Here is a 13,646-nt window from a genome sequence, read left to right as displayed (position 1 = left end):
TACTTTACTAGACCCTACCCATACGGCCATACCCTACCTATCGCCATCAATAGATGTAATAAGTGTGAAACAGATCTAAAGCAACTCATACCGAATTGAGTAACCAAGTGCACTTATCATTGGTATGCTCTTGGAAAATCCAACGTACACTCGAATCTGGCAGGATCAAAATGAACATCAAAATATCGCAAAGGCTGAATCGAGTAACCTAGAGGAGTATCACAATTCACATGTACGTCACTAAACAACATCTCTCTAAAAAAAAGCATACATCAATGATCCATGATCCATCTAACCATTAACTTATGAGTCATCATGGGTCGAAACTCGCATGCACGTAAAAATAAAAAGGTTAGAACATAAACTTCCTCAACGTAGCGTCCGAACGAAGATTTGAATGACGATAAACGAGTCCTCTTTGGATTGCATCCCTCCATTTTTATCGACTGGATTCCCTAGAAAGAAAAAGGAGACGGTGTTGTAAGAACAAGTGATTCTGATATCTTACTCAGACACTTCACTTAACTACCGTATCGCGTGTCTGACACGTGTCGGTGTCCAACACGACACGACATTTCGACACTTCAATTTAGACCACAAAATAGGAAAATTCACCCAAAATAGACATGTCAGACACTCCGACACGTGTCGGAGAGTCGGAGTAACACAAATCACCACAATAGGGGATAATATTCTAACATCTAAAAGACATCCTGAAATTGTAACTCTTATTAAGCTCAGTACCCTTGCTAATAAAAATGGCCACTATTAAAGGTAGAATGGTTATGGGTATGTCCATTATTATGAAAATACTCCCTTCGACCCAATGAATAGTTTACGTTTGCTTTATTTTCCCCTCACAAAATAAAATAAACGGAAATTATTCACGGAGAAGTATTATATAAACGAGTAAGGATTTTCATATACTTCTAACTTCTAAGCTGGGAAAGGTATAAAGTGGTTTCTAAGTAATTAAATTTTGTGGTATATAATCTAGTCTGTAATCTGGATATAGAATTATAGGTAACTTAATAAGACTAAACTACAAATTGGGTTGGCAAGTTGCTCTTCATACACATCTTGTGATAGTCGTGAGTTGGCGAGAACATACGGTTCCTAATTAAATTAGGTTTGCATACGTTCTGCCAAAAATATTAAATACTGCTCGTAAAAAGTAGTTTAATCTTAAAAATATGAAATAATGAAAAAAAATTAGAATTAATGGTCGAGTGAGGGAACTACTTAAATAATGATGTATAATATATAGGGTACCCTAAGTCCCTAATATACATAGTGATTTTATAAAATATTAAGATACCTGTGTAGAGCACTGTGGAAGTTCTTAATATGACTACCAAGACAATCTGAGCCTGATCTCGAGCTCAGGATAATTTGAAAGTAATTGAGGGTATTCGATGCTTTCAACTTCAATGCTTTTCAAGGGATCCTTCCAACATTTCGCTTTTCCCTGGAGGATGCTCAAGATCAACTGCCAAGAAAAACGATTGGCAAATTAGGGTCTTAAGGAATACTTTAAAATTCAAGTTTCTATAAGTTCAGGGAGATGATTCAGAGTTCAGACCCCAAAACAATATGCACCCAAACAATCTCCTGGTTTCTACTAGTCGGTAAATAGGCAAGGTAAGAGTAACATTCATTTCAACCCGGGTCACATTTTACCTATATATACAATCCATATAACCAAGAGACCAACAAAGAATACGACAAGTTTTCATATGACTGAGATCTGGAGGTTCATTGAATACATGTTAGTGCATAATGGTTGACGATGCAGGATTTCATTTGTTATTCATAATATACTACTGCAGCCATCTTGCCCCCGAAACAATTCACCAAAAATGGGGTTTGGTTGGAATGCGGGTAATGGTTATAAGGGTAATATAAATCAAATTTAAGGAATTTTAGAGGTAATGGTTGTAGAAGTATTAGGGGAGAGGAAACTGGTAGTTCTAGGTCAGTCATAGGCTGGACGCATGAGTTGGGTAATGGACAAGGTCATGGACAATAGTCACAAATAGTCAAATACTCCCTCCGTTCCGGTCAATTGTTGTCCTTTGGTTTTGGCACAAAGACCAATGAAAGAGGAAGGGGCCAATGACTAAATGACAAGTGTAACAAACTGTGTGTGAATGATCAAATTGCTCATAAGTTCATTATTAAAATATAAAGAACAACAATTGACTGAGACACCCAAATATGGAAAAGACAACAAATGACCGGGACAGGTTACCTCCCAAGGGTAATGCACTAATGCATTAGTGCAACGTTCCCCGCCCAACCAAATATCCTCCCTTCATCTTCACTCCTCATCACTTTTACTTTACTTTGGCGTCCTACCCTACTCTTTTACCATACTACCAAGCAACACAACATACCTTAGCTGCGGCATCCTGTAAATTGGTTGTCATTGACAGCACATCAGGGTGGCAACACCAAAACAGTCCATTCAGAAAGGCCGCAAGTGAAGATTTGGTAGGAGTCAAAATATTTGTGTCACACAGCTTTAACTCCCTGAGTTTGTACGGCATGCCAGTACCAGCATTCCTCAGTTGGTCCTCTTCGACCACCATCTATATAGATGCCAACATAATCTTCATTAGTTTCATCCATAATACCCCGTACTTAAAAATAACCAACCGAGATACAACTGTGTTTAGTCATTTGGGAAGAAGACAACTGAACATTAAACATACATAAATCATGAAATGGGTGTAAATTTCATACCTCAAGAGGGGACGACAGCTCAATCTCTAAAGACTTGAAGAAGTTTGTTTCTACGAGAAACTTCTTTAACGCAACAAGCCAAATATCGGTCACGGAATCCGGATACTGTAAGAAGAATCGAGCATTACAATGATCTAGTGCTCGAATTAATGACAGAGAGGTGCTCACTTCACAGATGCAGTAAAACTCCAGCAATTTAGGGGCGTCAATTCTAGCCTTTTCTAATCCCGGGTTATCTGTAATATGAAGTTGCTTAAGTGAATTGCTTGAGATTCTAATGCAATTTAGCATAGGGCATTGGATAATTACTAAACTTTCTAACACCACAAGCCCGTATGACAACTCTGAAAGAATATCATCTGTAATAGCAACATCCACAAACTCCAGATTTCTCAAGTTTCTCAATGCAACCACATTCATGTTCCATGGCCACACTAATTCCTCAATACGACCTGTACAAACAAACTTTTGAAGCGGATATTCTTGGAGGTTGGATTGCATTGTTCCACTACCACGGCTTTCGACTCCTTCAATAGCTTTTTTAATCCAAGGAATTGAAATGTTTTTAAGGCAGTATTCAATATATGTAATATCTAATTCAACCAAGGGGCAGCAAGAGATAATTCTTTGAAGCATACCCTCATCTACAGTTTCCAGGCCTACAATCAGATATTCGAGAGAGACAAGCTCCATAATCTCATAAATTGGCAGTACAACGCCATAACACTTCAAATATTTCAGCGATTTTGCAGAAAATAGAATCTCAGGCAACCTGTATTCGCTGCATTGAGACATTACCCGGAATTCCAATCTCTGGATTTGGTTTTGTACTGCGATCATTATCCATTTGTCAACCAACGTTTCTATCTTTCCATCAACCTTATGAAGCTCAAGGTACATCTTTGTTATTCTATACTTCCGCGTAAAGTATCTTTCCAAGGTCTTATCAATGAATCCTAGAAAACGTTCAACCGTATCGTGATCAAGCAGCAAACCACCTCTTAGACAATACGCTAGCGCGACCCGCCTCTTTAGTATCAAGCATTGAGAGAATAGTATGCAGGATAAATTCCGGTAGCTCCGAAATTCTATCAACCGTACCCTTTCGCATCTTCGCTACATTTTCCCCAGACATTATGATTTTTCTCACAGGAATTTCCTCAAGCAGTTGATATGCACTATCTAAAACCCTAATTTCCACAATTCTTGTTCATAACTTCACTAGAAATTAAAATTAAGAACTACCCATCTCAAACAACAGTACACTACGGCTATTCAACATAATTAATTAAGAACTAAGGAAGATAAGATAACAAAATAGTTTACCTAAAAGATGTAAACAAATTCCAGTATACTTGAGATATTACACTGAAATTACGCACATCTCACTTGATTCCCTTCGTAAATTCTGGGTAAAAAAATGTGGTGAAGAAATTATAGTTAGGAGAGTAAAGTGTTTAATGGAGTTCCCAGAAATTGAAGAAGGTTTTACTGGAGTGACAGTAAAAGTAGATACTGAGTAATAAATTGTAGTTGCTCCTTTTGAAATTTGCCAAAGTTACCGGTCCGAATGTCCCGACCCGACCTTCAAATTGAGAACCCAATATGGACAACCCAAATGTTTAGAATTGTAGTGAAGAACTCATCTGGAGTTTGAACGAATTTATCTGAATTGAAATTATAATAATTGAAATTAAGTCCAAAAGAACAATGCCTTAGACCATTCTAAAGTAGAAGGTCGAGTTAATCGGGTCATCAATATTTTTCCTCTTAATCACACCTTAATTATCTTGATCCACTTTCACCCTCTCAAGCAGAAGATCACGACCTAGGTCAGCAACCCAAATCATTTTCCACTTTCCAGCCCATTGTTGTCAGAATCCCGATTCGATCCCATGATTCTACGATTTTACGATCCAAAAATGCTTGACCGATCCCGGATCCTACGATTCTATCATGTTTGTAGAATCTTACGATCCTATTTATTTGAAATTTCCTAGAGGTAGAATCATAATACGATTCTACGATCTTACGATCCTACGATCCGACTCCCTAGTAAACATATTAAAATATATTTTTATATAATGACATCATAAAATCAAAATTTCATCTAATTTGTGAAACATGTTCATGAAATGATACTAAACTTATTAATTATCAATATTTTAGGTATAAACAAGTGTTTTGATCCTCAATTATATATTTTTACCAAATAAAAAACTATATTTAGTGAATTTGTAGAATCTTACGATTCTACGATCCGATTCTACCGATTCGATCCTACCCTCCTCCATCGATTCAAAGTAGAATCCCGATCCTAACAACATTGTTCCAGCCAATGAGAGAAACCCAAATCATTTTCCACTTTCCAGCCAATGAGAGAGTGTCACTTATCGGGTCACCATTCTCAACCAAATGTCACCTTCCCTTTATTTTGACGGTTGTCCTTTTTTTTTGTTTCTAGCTAATGGGAGAGTGTCATCTACCGGGTCACCAACAAGTAGACCTGGCAAAATGGGTCAACAGGTCGGTTCAGGTCGGGCCAGTTCAGGCCGGTCAGTTCGGGTTTGTCATTGATTTCGGGTTAACTCGAGTCGAGACGGGTCATTTCGGGTTTCGGGTCAGTTTCGGGTTTGTTGGTCGGGTCAGTTTCGGGTCAAACGGGGCAGGTTGTTTCGGGTCGGGTCAATGAATAATAGAGAAATAGTTATTTCAAGTCTTTTCGGTTCAATTAGAGTAATATTTTGTCAGGTCATTTTCGGGTTTGGTGGTTTCGGATCGGGCCAGTTCGGGTTAAGAAGGCTCGGGTCATCTTTGGATCGGGTCGGGTCAAATCGGGTTTTCGGGCCACATTCGGGTGATGTAGTTCGGGTCTCGGGTCAGCTTTTTCGGATCGGGTCAATCAGGTCGGGTTGCTTTTGCCAAGTCTACCAACAAGGTCACCAACTCAACTGAAGGTTACCAATTGACCCTAAGTACTTCAAGATCACCAAAATCATCCCCTTAATCCTAATTTAATGTGTCATTAAGGTAACTCAACAAGGCCACGACCCAGTCGGTAACCTTGCTTAGGGATGGTCTTAGAGCTAGGTTCAATGTACTATAGTTGAGGTCATTGTACTAGCATTAATGTTAAGTCGATAATCTACCAAAGTCGTAAGTGAGTAAATTCATAATGAAAGATCAATGAAAGTTTTCCCGAATCATAATGCAACATTCTCTCTTCTCCTCTCTAATTCGAATAAAAAACTTCAGCGTAACACTTTACAAAATTGCGAAGTGACAAATGAAATGAAATGGAGTTCCCAACTTCCTACGAAGTATATAGGAAAATTAATTACCAGCTCTCTTATTAACGATTTAGAATTCACTTTGAACAACTAGAAACACACCTATCAGCGGTATGTGCTCTTGGAAAATCCAACTCCAACTCGAATCTTAGGATAAAAATGACATCATATAAGTTCTTAACAAGTTAACATCACATCAATCGAGTAACCTAAAGTATCATAAACATCATATACTAATACACGTAACTAAATAGCGTGAACATAAACTTTTAATGACGAATTTAAGAAAACATGAACTTCATCGATGAAGATAAACGACTCCTCTTCAAATTCCATCGCTCCATTTTTATCTCCTGGATTCTTCGGAAGAAAAGGGAGGCTGTGTTATAAGAACAAGCGACTGATCAGCACAAGCACGAGATAAAATATTCTAACATCTAAAAGACATCCTGAAACCGTGACTCCCTAGCTCAGTATCCTTTCTTCTAAATTGCTATCGATAGTCAGGACTCATGAACATAGTATCATACGGAGTAATCACTAATAAAAGATAATATGGTTACAGGCTTAAGGCCATTATGAGAATAGTACTCCGTTTATAATTATATAAACGAGTATGGAGAGAAATGTAATCCCGTAATACTAGTAAAGGCATAAACTCGTTTTTAAGTAATTAAATTTTGTGATTAATAATCCCGTCTGGAATCTCGATATACAATAACAGGCAACTTAATAATACTAAAGTACAAATTGGGGTTGAAAGTTGCTTCTTCATAATCATTTTGTGATAATCGTGGGTTGGCGAGAATTTAGGGTTTCTAACAAAACTAGGTTTGCATATGTTCTGCCAAATATTTTTTTAAATACTGCTCATACGGAGTGAGGGGAAGTAGCTATAGCTGATGCTTTCCAACAAGTAGTAAAAAATATCAACATTAAAATAAATAAAAATTTAAGTTTTTTTTCTAAGTTATTCTTCCTTCTGAAAGTTTCAAATTTATATTTTATTTTCATAACCGTGAATCCAAAGTCCCCACTAAATATAAAATTAGAAATAATTTTGTAGTATAAAGCCCGAGCAAGGCTAGACCATATAACTAGTAAAAATAATGATGTAAAATACAGTGATGATTTTTTTTTATAAAATATTACGATACCTGTGTACAGTTGTGAGATCCCGAGGTACTGTGGAAGTTCTTAATATGACTACCAAGACAACCTGAGCCTGGTTTCAACCACAGATGAATGTGAAAGTAACCGAGGGCATTCCATGCTTTCAACTTCAACGCTTTTCAAGGAATCCTCACAACACTCCGCTTTTTCCTTGAGGATGCTCAAGATTAACTGCAAAAAAAAAACGATTGGCAAATTAAGGTTTTAAGGAGCTTAATGATTCATAATTTCAGGGTTCAAGTTTCATACAATCGTCAAACATAAGATGGGTAGTAAGTTCAGGGAGATGATGATTCAGAGAGCAAAATAATGCACTATTTAGTGGAATGGTTTTGGCTAATACTTTCAAGAATCAATTTTACGGACGACCAAGAAAATTAAAATGCACCCAATCAATCTCCTGGATTTTACTACTCGGAAAATAAGCAAGGCAAGAAGTAGAACTATTTCAGCCCGGGTCACATTTTACCTATATATACAATCCATAAAACCAACAGACCAACAAAGAATACCACAGGTTTTAATATGGTGGAGGCCTGGAGGGTCATTGAATAAATGTAAGTGCATCACGGGGTTTGCCGGTAATGACGGTAATGCTTGGAAGAGTTAGGGATGAGGAAACTGGTAGTTTGGGCCAGTTATAAGTTGGACAAATTTGGATAGGCAGTATTGTAGTTGGGGCGATCAGGTCAGCTTCGAAGAGGTTACGGACAATAGTCACAAACACCTCCCAAGGGTGACGTATTACTGCATTGAAGTTACGGACAATAGTCACAAACCCGTCTTCCTCCCTCCACCGTCACTCCCTGTCAATTTTCCTTTAGTTTTGCCTTCATACCCTAGCACCATACCATCAGGCAATCAGGCAAGTATGAAACACAGCATACCTTAGCCGCCTGTAAATCGGTTGACATTGACAGCACATCAGGGTGGCAACACCAAAACAGTCCGTTGAGAAATGCCACAAGTGAATATTTGGCAGGATTCAGCAGCTTTAACTCCCTGAGTTTGTACGGTGCGCCAGTACCAACATTCCTCAGTTGGTCCTCTTCGATCCCAATCTATATAGATGTCAACATAATCTTCGTTATTTTCATCCATAGTATCCCGTACTCGAAAATACATAACCGAAATACAACTATGTTTAGTCATTTGGGAAGAAGAATAATAAACATTAAACATAAATAAATAAATCAGAAATTCATACCCCTGGAAAAGTCAACCGCTTAATCTCTACAGATTTGAAGACGTTTGCTTTTGTGAGAAACTTCTTTAAATTAATAAACCAAACAGCATGGACCAAACCTGGACACAATGGATAGAATTCAGCATCACAATGATCCAGCGCTTGAATCAACGACAGGGAGGTATCCACTTCACAGCTGCACAAAAACTCCAGCAACTTGGGGGCGTCAATCGTTGCCTTTTCTAACCCCGAGTTATCTGTAATTCGAAGTTGCTTAAGCGAATTGCTTGAGATGTTAATGCATTTTAGCATAAAGCACTTCCAGATTACTAAACTTTCTAACACCACAAGCCCATGTGACAGCTTTGAAATAACATCATCTGTAATAGGAACAAAACGCAACTCCAGCTTTCTCAAGTTTTTCAATGCAACCACGTTCATGTTGCATGGCCACGGTAATTCCTTACTAAGATCTCCTCTACAAACAAACTTTAACTTTTGAAGCTGAGATGCTTTGAGGCTCGATTGCATCATTCCGCTACCACAGCTTTCGATTCCTCCATTAACTTCTTTCATCCAAGGAAGTGAAATTCTATTTAAGCAGTTTTTATATGTAATATCTAATTCAACCAAGGGGCAGGAAGAGACAATTCTTTGAAGCATATTGTCATCTACAGTTTCCATGGACAAAATCAGATATTCGAGAGAGACGAGTCCCATAGTCTCATAAAATGGCAGCATGACGCCGATACCTGCCAAAACTTTCAGCGATTTTGCAGAAAATAGAATCTCAGGCAGCCTGTATTTGGTTTCAGAAATTATCCAGATTTCCAATTTCTGGATTTGGTTTTGCACCACAAACGTTATCCATTTGTCAACCAAAGATTCTATCTTTCCATCCACCTCAGGAAGCATAAGGTACAATTCTGTTATTCTATACTTCCGCGTAATGTATCTTTCCATGATCATATCAATGAACCCTACAAAACGTTTAACCATATCATCATCATAGCGGCGCGGCTCAAATTCCTTAATGTATTGAGGCCGAAAATCCAAAACCGGAATGGAAGACCAAGCAGCAAACCACCTCTTAGACAATACACTAGCGCGACACGCCTCTTTAGTATCAAGCATTGAGAGAATAGTATGCAGGATAAATTCCGGTAGCTCTGAAATTCTATCAACTATACCCCTTTGCATCTTTGCTACATTTTCCCCAGACATTATGATTTTTCTCACAGGAATTTCCTCAAACAGTTGATATGCACTATCTAAAACCCTAATTTTCACAAATCTAGTATATTTATTTACTAGAAATTAAAATTAAGAACTACCCATCTCAAACAACAGTACACTACAGCTATAAAACATAATTAATTAGAAATTAAGGAAGATAAGATAACAAAAGAGTTTACCAAAAGGATGTATACTTGAGATATTACACTGAAATTACCTACATTTCAGCTGATTCCCTTGATAAATTCTGGGTAAATCATCCTCAACTTAGTAATTTAATTGGGTAAAAAATGTGAGGAGAAAAAGAAAATGTGTTGAAGAAATTATAGTTAGGAGAGTAAAGGGTTTAATGGAGTTCCCAGAAATTGAAGAGGGTTTTATTGTAGTGACAGTAAAAGTAGATACTGAGTAATAAATGGAACTCACTCAGTATTTTTGAAATTTGCCAAAGTGACCGACCCGAATGGTCCGACCCAATAACATGAATTCGTCTAACACAATATGAACGACCCAAATGTTTATTATTGGACTCTTACCATTAAGGCCGAGTGAAAAATTTCAATCCGAATTTGGTCTGAAATTCAAATTAAAAAGTCCGAATATCTGAATATCAATTAGACTGGATATCCAATCCGGTTTTTTACGGATAAGCAGAATCGGATGTGCATTAAGAAATTTTACAATCGGATGTCTGAGTGTTTCGAGAACTGTTTAAAATCGGATATCCCAATATCTCGTAAAGACAATACATTTGAAAAAAAAAAATCATTTTTGATGGTTGTACGTGTACCCTTGAGCTCTAGATAGTTAAAGTTTATTTCATCAAAAGACTTTTACCGATCATAATTCCCGTTTACGATTCAAAAACAATAATTTATTTTTCAAACAGAAAATCTCGTAAAGATGTACAATTTTGAAAATTTTTTACTGTTTTCTGTAGTAGTAAGTAAGAGTAAATAAATATGTCTAAATTTAGGGGTTGTTTGGTTGCTCAAGGAACTCTAACTTCCTAGGAACTTGCAATTCATGGGTATTAAGTTCCAACATCCAATTCGGGTGAATTGGGCAAAATCGTTTGGTTGCCCATGTAGGAATTGAATCCCATAGGAACTTCCAATGACCAAGGGGGGAGTAGGTAAGCCACTTCCCACATTATGTAGGCATTGAAAGTTCCTGGGAAGTTCCAATTCCTACATTCTTCCAAAAATATGGCAACCAAACAACCTTATTTTTTTTAAATTCATGGGATTTTCCATTTCCCGCGTTTTTCAAGTGGTAACCAAACGACTCCTTAAGAGTTGAATCATTAAAAATGTCAGCAAAGTATGGCGCCCCGCATAAAAATGTCTATTTTATGGAAAAGAATGAACATTTGATGTAAAAGGTGACTGTAAAGAGCCCTGTTAGTCTGTCACACCATATGATATGGTCACAAACTCACAAACAATAACTATAACTAATCAATCCTCTTAAAAAAACAGCTAGTCTTCCTTAAGATGCTCCGTCTTAGTAATCCAACAAACTATCATTGTGTTGACTTAATGTTCATTAACCAATCATGAACTTATGAGATATCATGGGTCAAAACACAAAATTCATGGTTACAACTACTTACAAGTTTTCATATGGCGGAGGTCTGGAGGTTCAATATTCCTCAGTTGGTCCTTTTCGACTACAATTTATACTTCCAAAAATGAAGCTTCTGAACTAAGATCGGACAAATATAAACAAGCCTCTTCGGATTTAATCTCTTGGTTTTGTTGGCAGAACAAAGTGACTGATCAGCGGAAGGCACCTTAAAATTGTAACTCATAAGCTCAATACACGGAGTAAGCTGCTCAAACCACGATGGTAGTCTCTGATATAAGGTGTACTAAGTAGTGATTACCAAGAAAGCCCGAGTCTTATCTCGAGCTTGTACAAATATGAAAGTAAATGAGAGGATTCAATGCATTCAACTTCAATGTTTTTCAAAGGATCCTTCCAGCATCGCACTTTTTCCCTGAGGATGCTCACGATCAACTGCCAAAACATAGTTGGTTGACAAATTAAGGATTTAAGGCAACGAATCTTTCATACTTTCGGAATTCAAATTTCACACAACTAGCAGACATAAGAGGTTACGTCCAGGGAGATGATCCAGTCCGGAATAGGTTGTACAGGGTAAATGGAAATAAAAATAAAGGAATTGTGGAGTAAATCCGAGAAAATAGATTGTTCAAGCAAGACGGGTAAGGATTGAGCCAATTTGAATACGGCTGTCCTGAATATGGGAAAGGGTCAGTTTAAGACGAGCAAAATCAATGTGGAATTGGGTCGGGCAGACTGAGCGAACAGATTTGTGTGTTTATAGAAGATACATGAGTTCGCCGATGTAGCATACCTGCGCAGCCGAATTCTCTAATTTTGTTGTTATTGACAGCACATCAGGGTGGCAACACCAAAACAGACCATCCAGAAAGGTCATAAGCGAAGATTTTGAAGAATCCCAAGGTCTTGTTTCACACAGCTTTAACTCGTTGAGTTTGTATGGTTGGCCAATAACCACATTCCTCAGTTGCTCCTCCTCTGCCACAACCTGTAGATGCCAACATAATGGAAAGACAATCAAACTATGTTTTGTCATTTGGACATCAGACAATCAAACATGGTAAGTACATCATTAATCGGGGATATACATCATACCAGACGAGTACAATCCAAGTTCAGCACTAGAGATTTGAAAATGTTTGTTTCTGTGAGAAACTTCTTTAGCTTAACAAACCAAGCATTGGTGATCGAAGATGTCACCAATGGCAAGAATTGAGCATTACAGTGATCAAGCGCTCTGATCAGTGACAGAGAAGTCTCCACTTTACACTTGTACGAAAACTCGCGCAAGTTAGGGGGCATCAACTGTAACATTCTTCAACTCATTAAAGTCTAGGTTATTTAAAATTTGAAGTTCCTTTAACGAAATACTTGAGATCTTAATGCATTTCAGCATGGAGCATGTATTCAATACTAAACTTTCTAATGCTATAAGCCCAGATGCCAGCTCAGAAACAACATCATCTGAAATAGAAGCCCAACAAATCTCCAGCTTTCTTAAGTTTTTCAATGCAACCACATTCAAGTTCCATGGCCACGGGGAATCTGGAAAACAACTACGATCAACAAACTTTTGAAGCTGAGATGCTTGGAGGTTGGATTGCATCGTTCCACTACCCCGGCCTTCAACTTCCCTATTAACTTTTCTTATCAAAGGAAGTGAAATTTCGTTAAGGTGGTTATCGTATGTAATATCTAATTCAACCAAGGGGCAGAAAGAGATCATTTCTTGAAGCATGTCCTCATCAACAGTTTCCAGGATCAAAATCAAATATTCGAGCGAGATGAGCTCCATAGACGCATAATATGGCAACCTAGCTTTACAACATTTCAAATATTTCAGTGATTTTGAACAAAATAGAATCTCAGGCAACCTATACTCATTTCCACCATCAAAATTCTGGATTTCCAATCTCTCGATTTGGTTTTCCACCGCGATCATTATCCATTTGTCAGCCAAAGATTCTACCTTTTCATCAACCTTAAGAAGCAGAAGGTACATATTTGTTATTCTATACTTTTGCGTAAAGTATCTTTGCATCGTCTTATCTACGAACTCCACAAAACGTTCAAGTGCACGTGTATCGTCCTCAAACTCATACTTAAAGTACCAAGGCTGAAAATTCAAAACCGGAATGGACTACCAAGCACCATACCACTTCTTAGACAATACGCTAGCGCGACCCGCCTCTTTAGTATCAAGCATTGTGAGAATAGTATGCAGTATAAAATCCGGAAGCTCTGAAATTCTATCAACTATACCCATTTGCTTCTTTGCTACATTTTCCCCAAACTCCATGATTTTCTCACAGGAATTTCGTCGAACAGTTGGTATGCACTATTTCAAATTTGCAAATTCCTAATAATTGAATTATCTAACAAATACCCAATTCAGAATTCTTGATAGAATCTTTATTACAAATTAA

At 37.5% G+C, this 13,646-nt stretch overlaps 4 protein-coding genes across 9 annotated transcripts; all 4 read right to left on the bottom strand.

The window, feature by feature from the left end:
• Positions 1-95: 95 nt before the first annotated feature.
• On the bottom strand, positions 96-4,314 carry LOC141606679 (uncharacterized). Of its 3 annotated transcripts, XR_012526784.1 has the most exons (5): positions 2,746-4,314; positions 2,397-2,591; positions 1,319-1,489; positions 297-455; positions 96-208 (listed from the first exon to the last, which is right to left on the bottom strand). XR_012526784.1 is itself a non-coding variant. In XM_074425912.1 (4 exons), exons 1-3 carry the CDS (start codon positions 3,643-3,645, stop codon positions 1,352-1,354), a joined length of 1,233 nt encoding a protein of 410 aa, XP_074282013.1. In that variant the 5' UTR covers positions 3,646-4,314; the 3' UTR covers positions 96-455; positions 1,319-1,351. The 3 variants fall into 3 exon arrangements, 2 of the variants coding, with proteins under 2 accessions (XP_074282013.1, XP_074282014.1); XM_074425912.1 differs by having other exon boundaries at positions 96-455; XM_074425913.1 differs by having other exon boundaries at positions 96-446.
• Positions 4,315-6,164: 1,850 nt separating this feature from the next.
• On the bottom strand, positions 6,165-10,111 carry LOC141606678 (F-box/LRR-repeat protein At3g58900-like). Of its 4 annotated transcripts, none has more exons than XM_074425910.1 (5): positions 9,810-10,111; positions 8,416-9,374; positions 8,096-8,269; positions 7,193-7,379; positions 6,165-6,414 (listed from the first exon to the last, which is right to left on the bottom strand). In XM_074425910.1, exons 2-4 carry the CDS (start codon positions 9,361-9,363, stop codon positions 7,242-7,244), a joined length of 1,260 nt encoding a protein of 419 aa, XP_074282011.1. In that variant the 5' UTR covers positions 9,364-9,374; positions 9,810-10,111; the 3' UTR covers positions 6,165-6,414; positions 7,193-7,241. The 4 variants fall into 4 exon arrangements, with proteins under 4 accessions (XP_074282011.1, XP_074282012.1, XP_074282009.1 ...); XM_074425911.1 differs by having other exon boundaries at positions 9,848-10,111; XM_074425908.1 differs by having other exon boundaries at positions 8,416-10,110.
• Positions 10,112-11,391: 1,280 nt separating this feature from the next.
• On the bottom strand, positions 11,392-13,295 carry LOC141606672 (uncharacterized). The gene is made up of 3 exons (XM_074425889.1): positions 12,316-13,295; positions 12,014-12,208; positions 11,392-11,652 (listed from the first exon to the last, which is right to left on the bottom strand). Exons 1-3 carry the CDS (start codon positions 12,532-12,534, stop codon positions 11,515-11,517), a joined length of 552 nt encoding a protein of 183 aa, XP_074281990.1. The 5' UTR covers positions 12,535-13,295; the 3' UTR covers positions 11,392-11,514.
• Positions 12,538-13,519, bottom strand: LOC141608770 (F-box/LRR-repeat protein 13-like). Its single transcript, XM_074428113.1, has 3 exons — positions 13,394-13,519; positions 12,635-13,336; positions 12,538-12,552 (listed from the first exon to the last, which is right to left on the bottom strand). Exons 1-3 carry the CDS (start codon positions 13,517-13,519, stop codon positions 12,538-12,540), a joined length of 843 nt encoding a protein of 280 aa, XP_074284214.1.
• Between the last annotated feature and the right edge of the window lie 127 nt (positions 13,520-13,646).

Source organism: Silene latifolia, chromosome 10, assembly GCF_048544455.1.
Source record: "Silene latifolia isolate original U9 population chromosome 10, ASM4854445v1, whole genome shotgun sequence".
Taxonomy (NCBI): domain Eukaryota; kingdom Viridiplantae; phylum Streptophyta; class Magnoliopsida; order Caryophyllales; family Caryophyllaceae; genus Silene; species Silene latifolia.
Note: the sequence above shows the minus strand (reverse complement) of the source record. Positions and strands in the feature narration are given on the sequence as shown.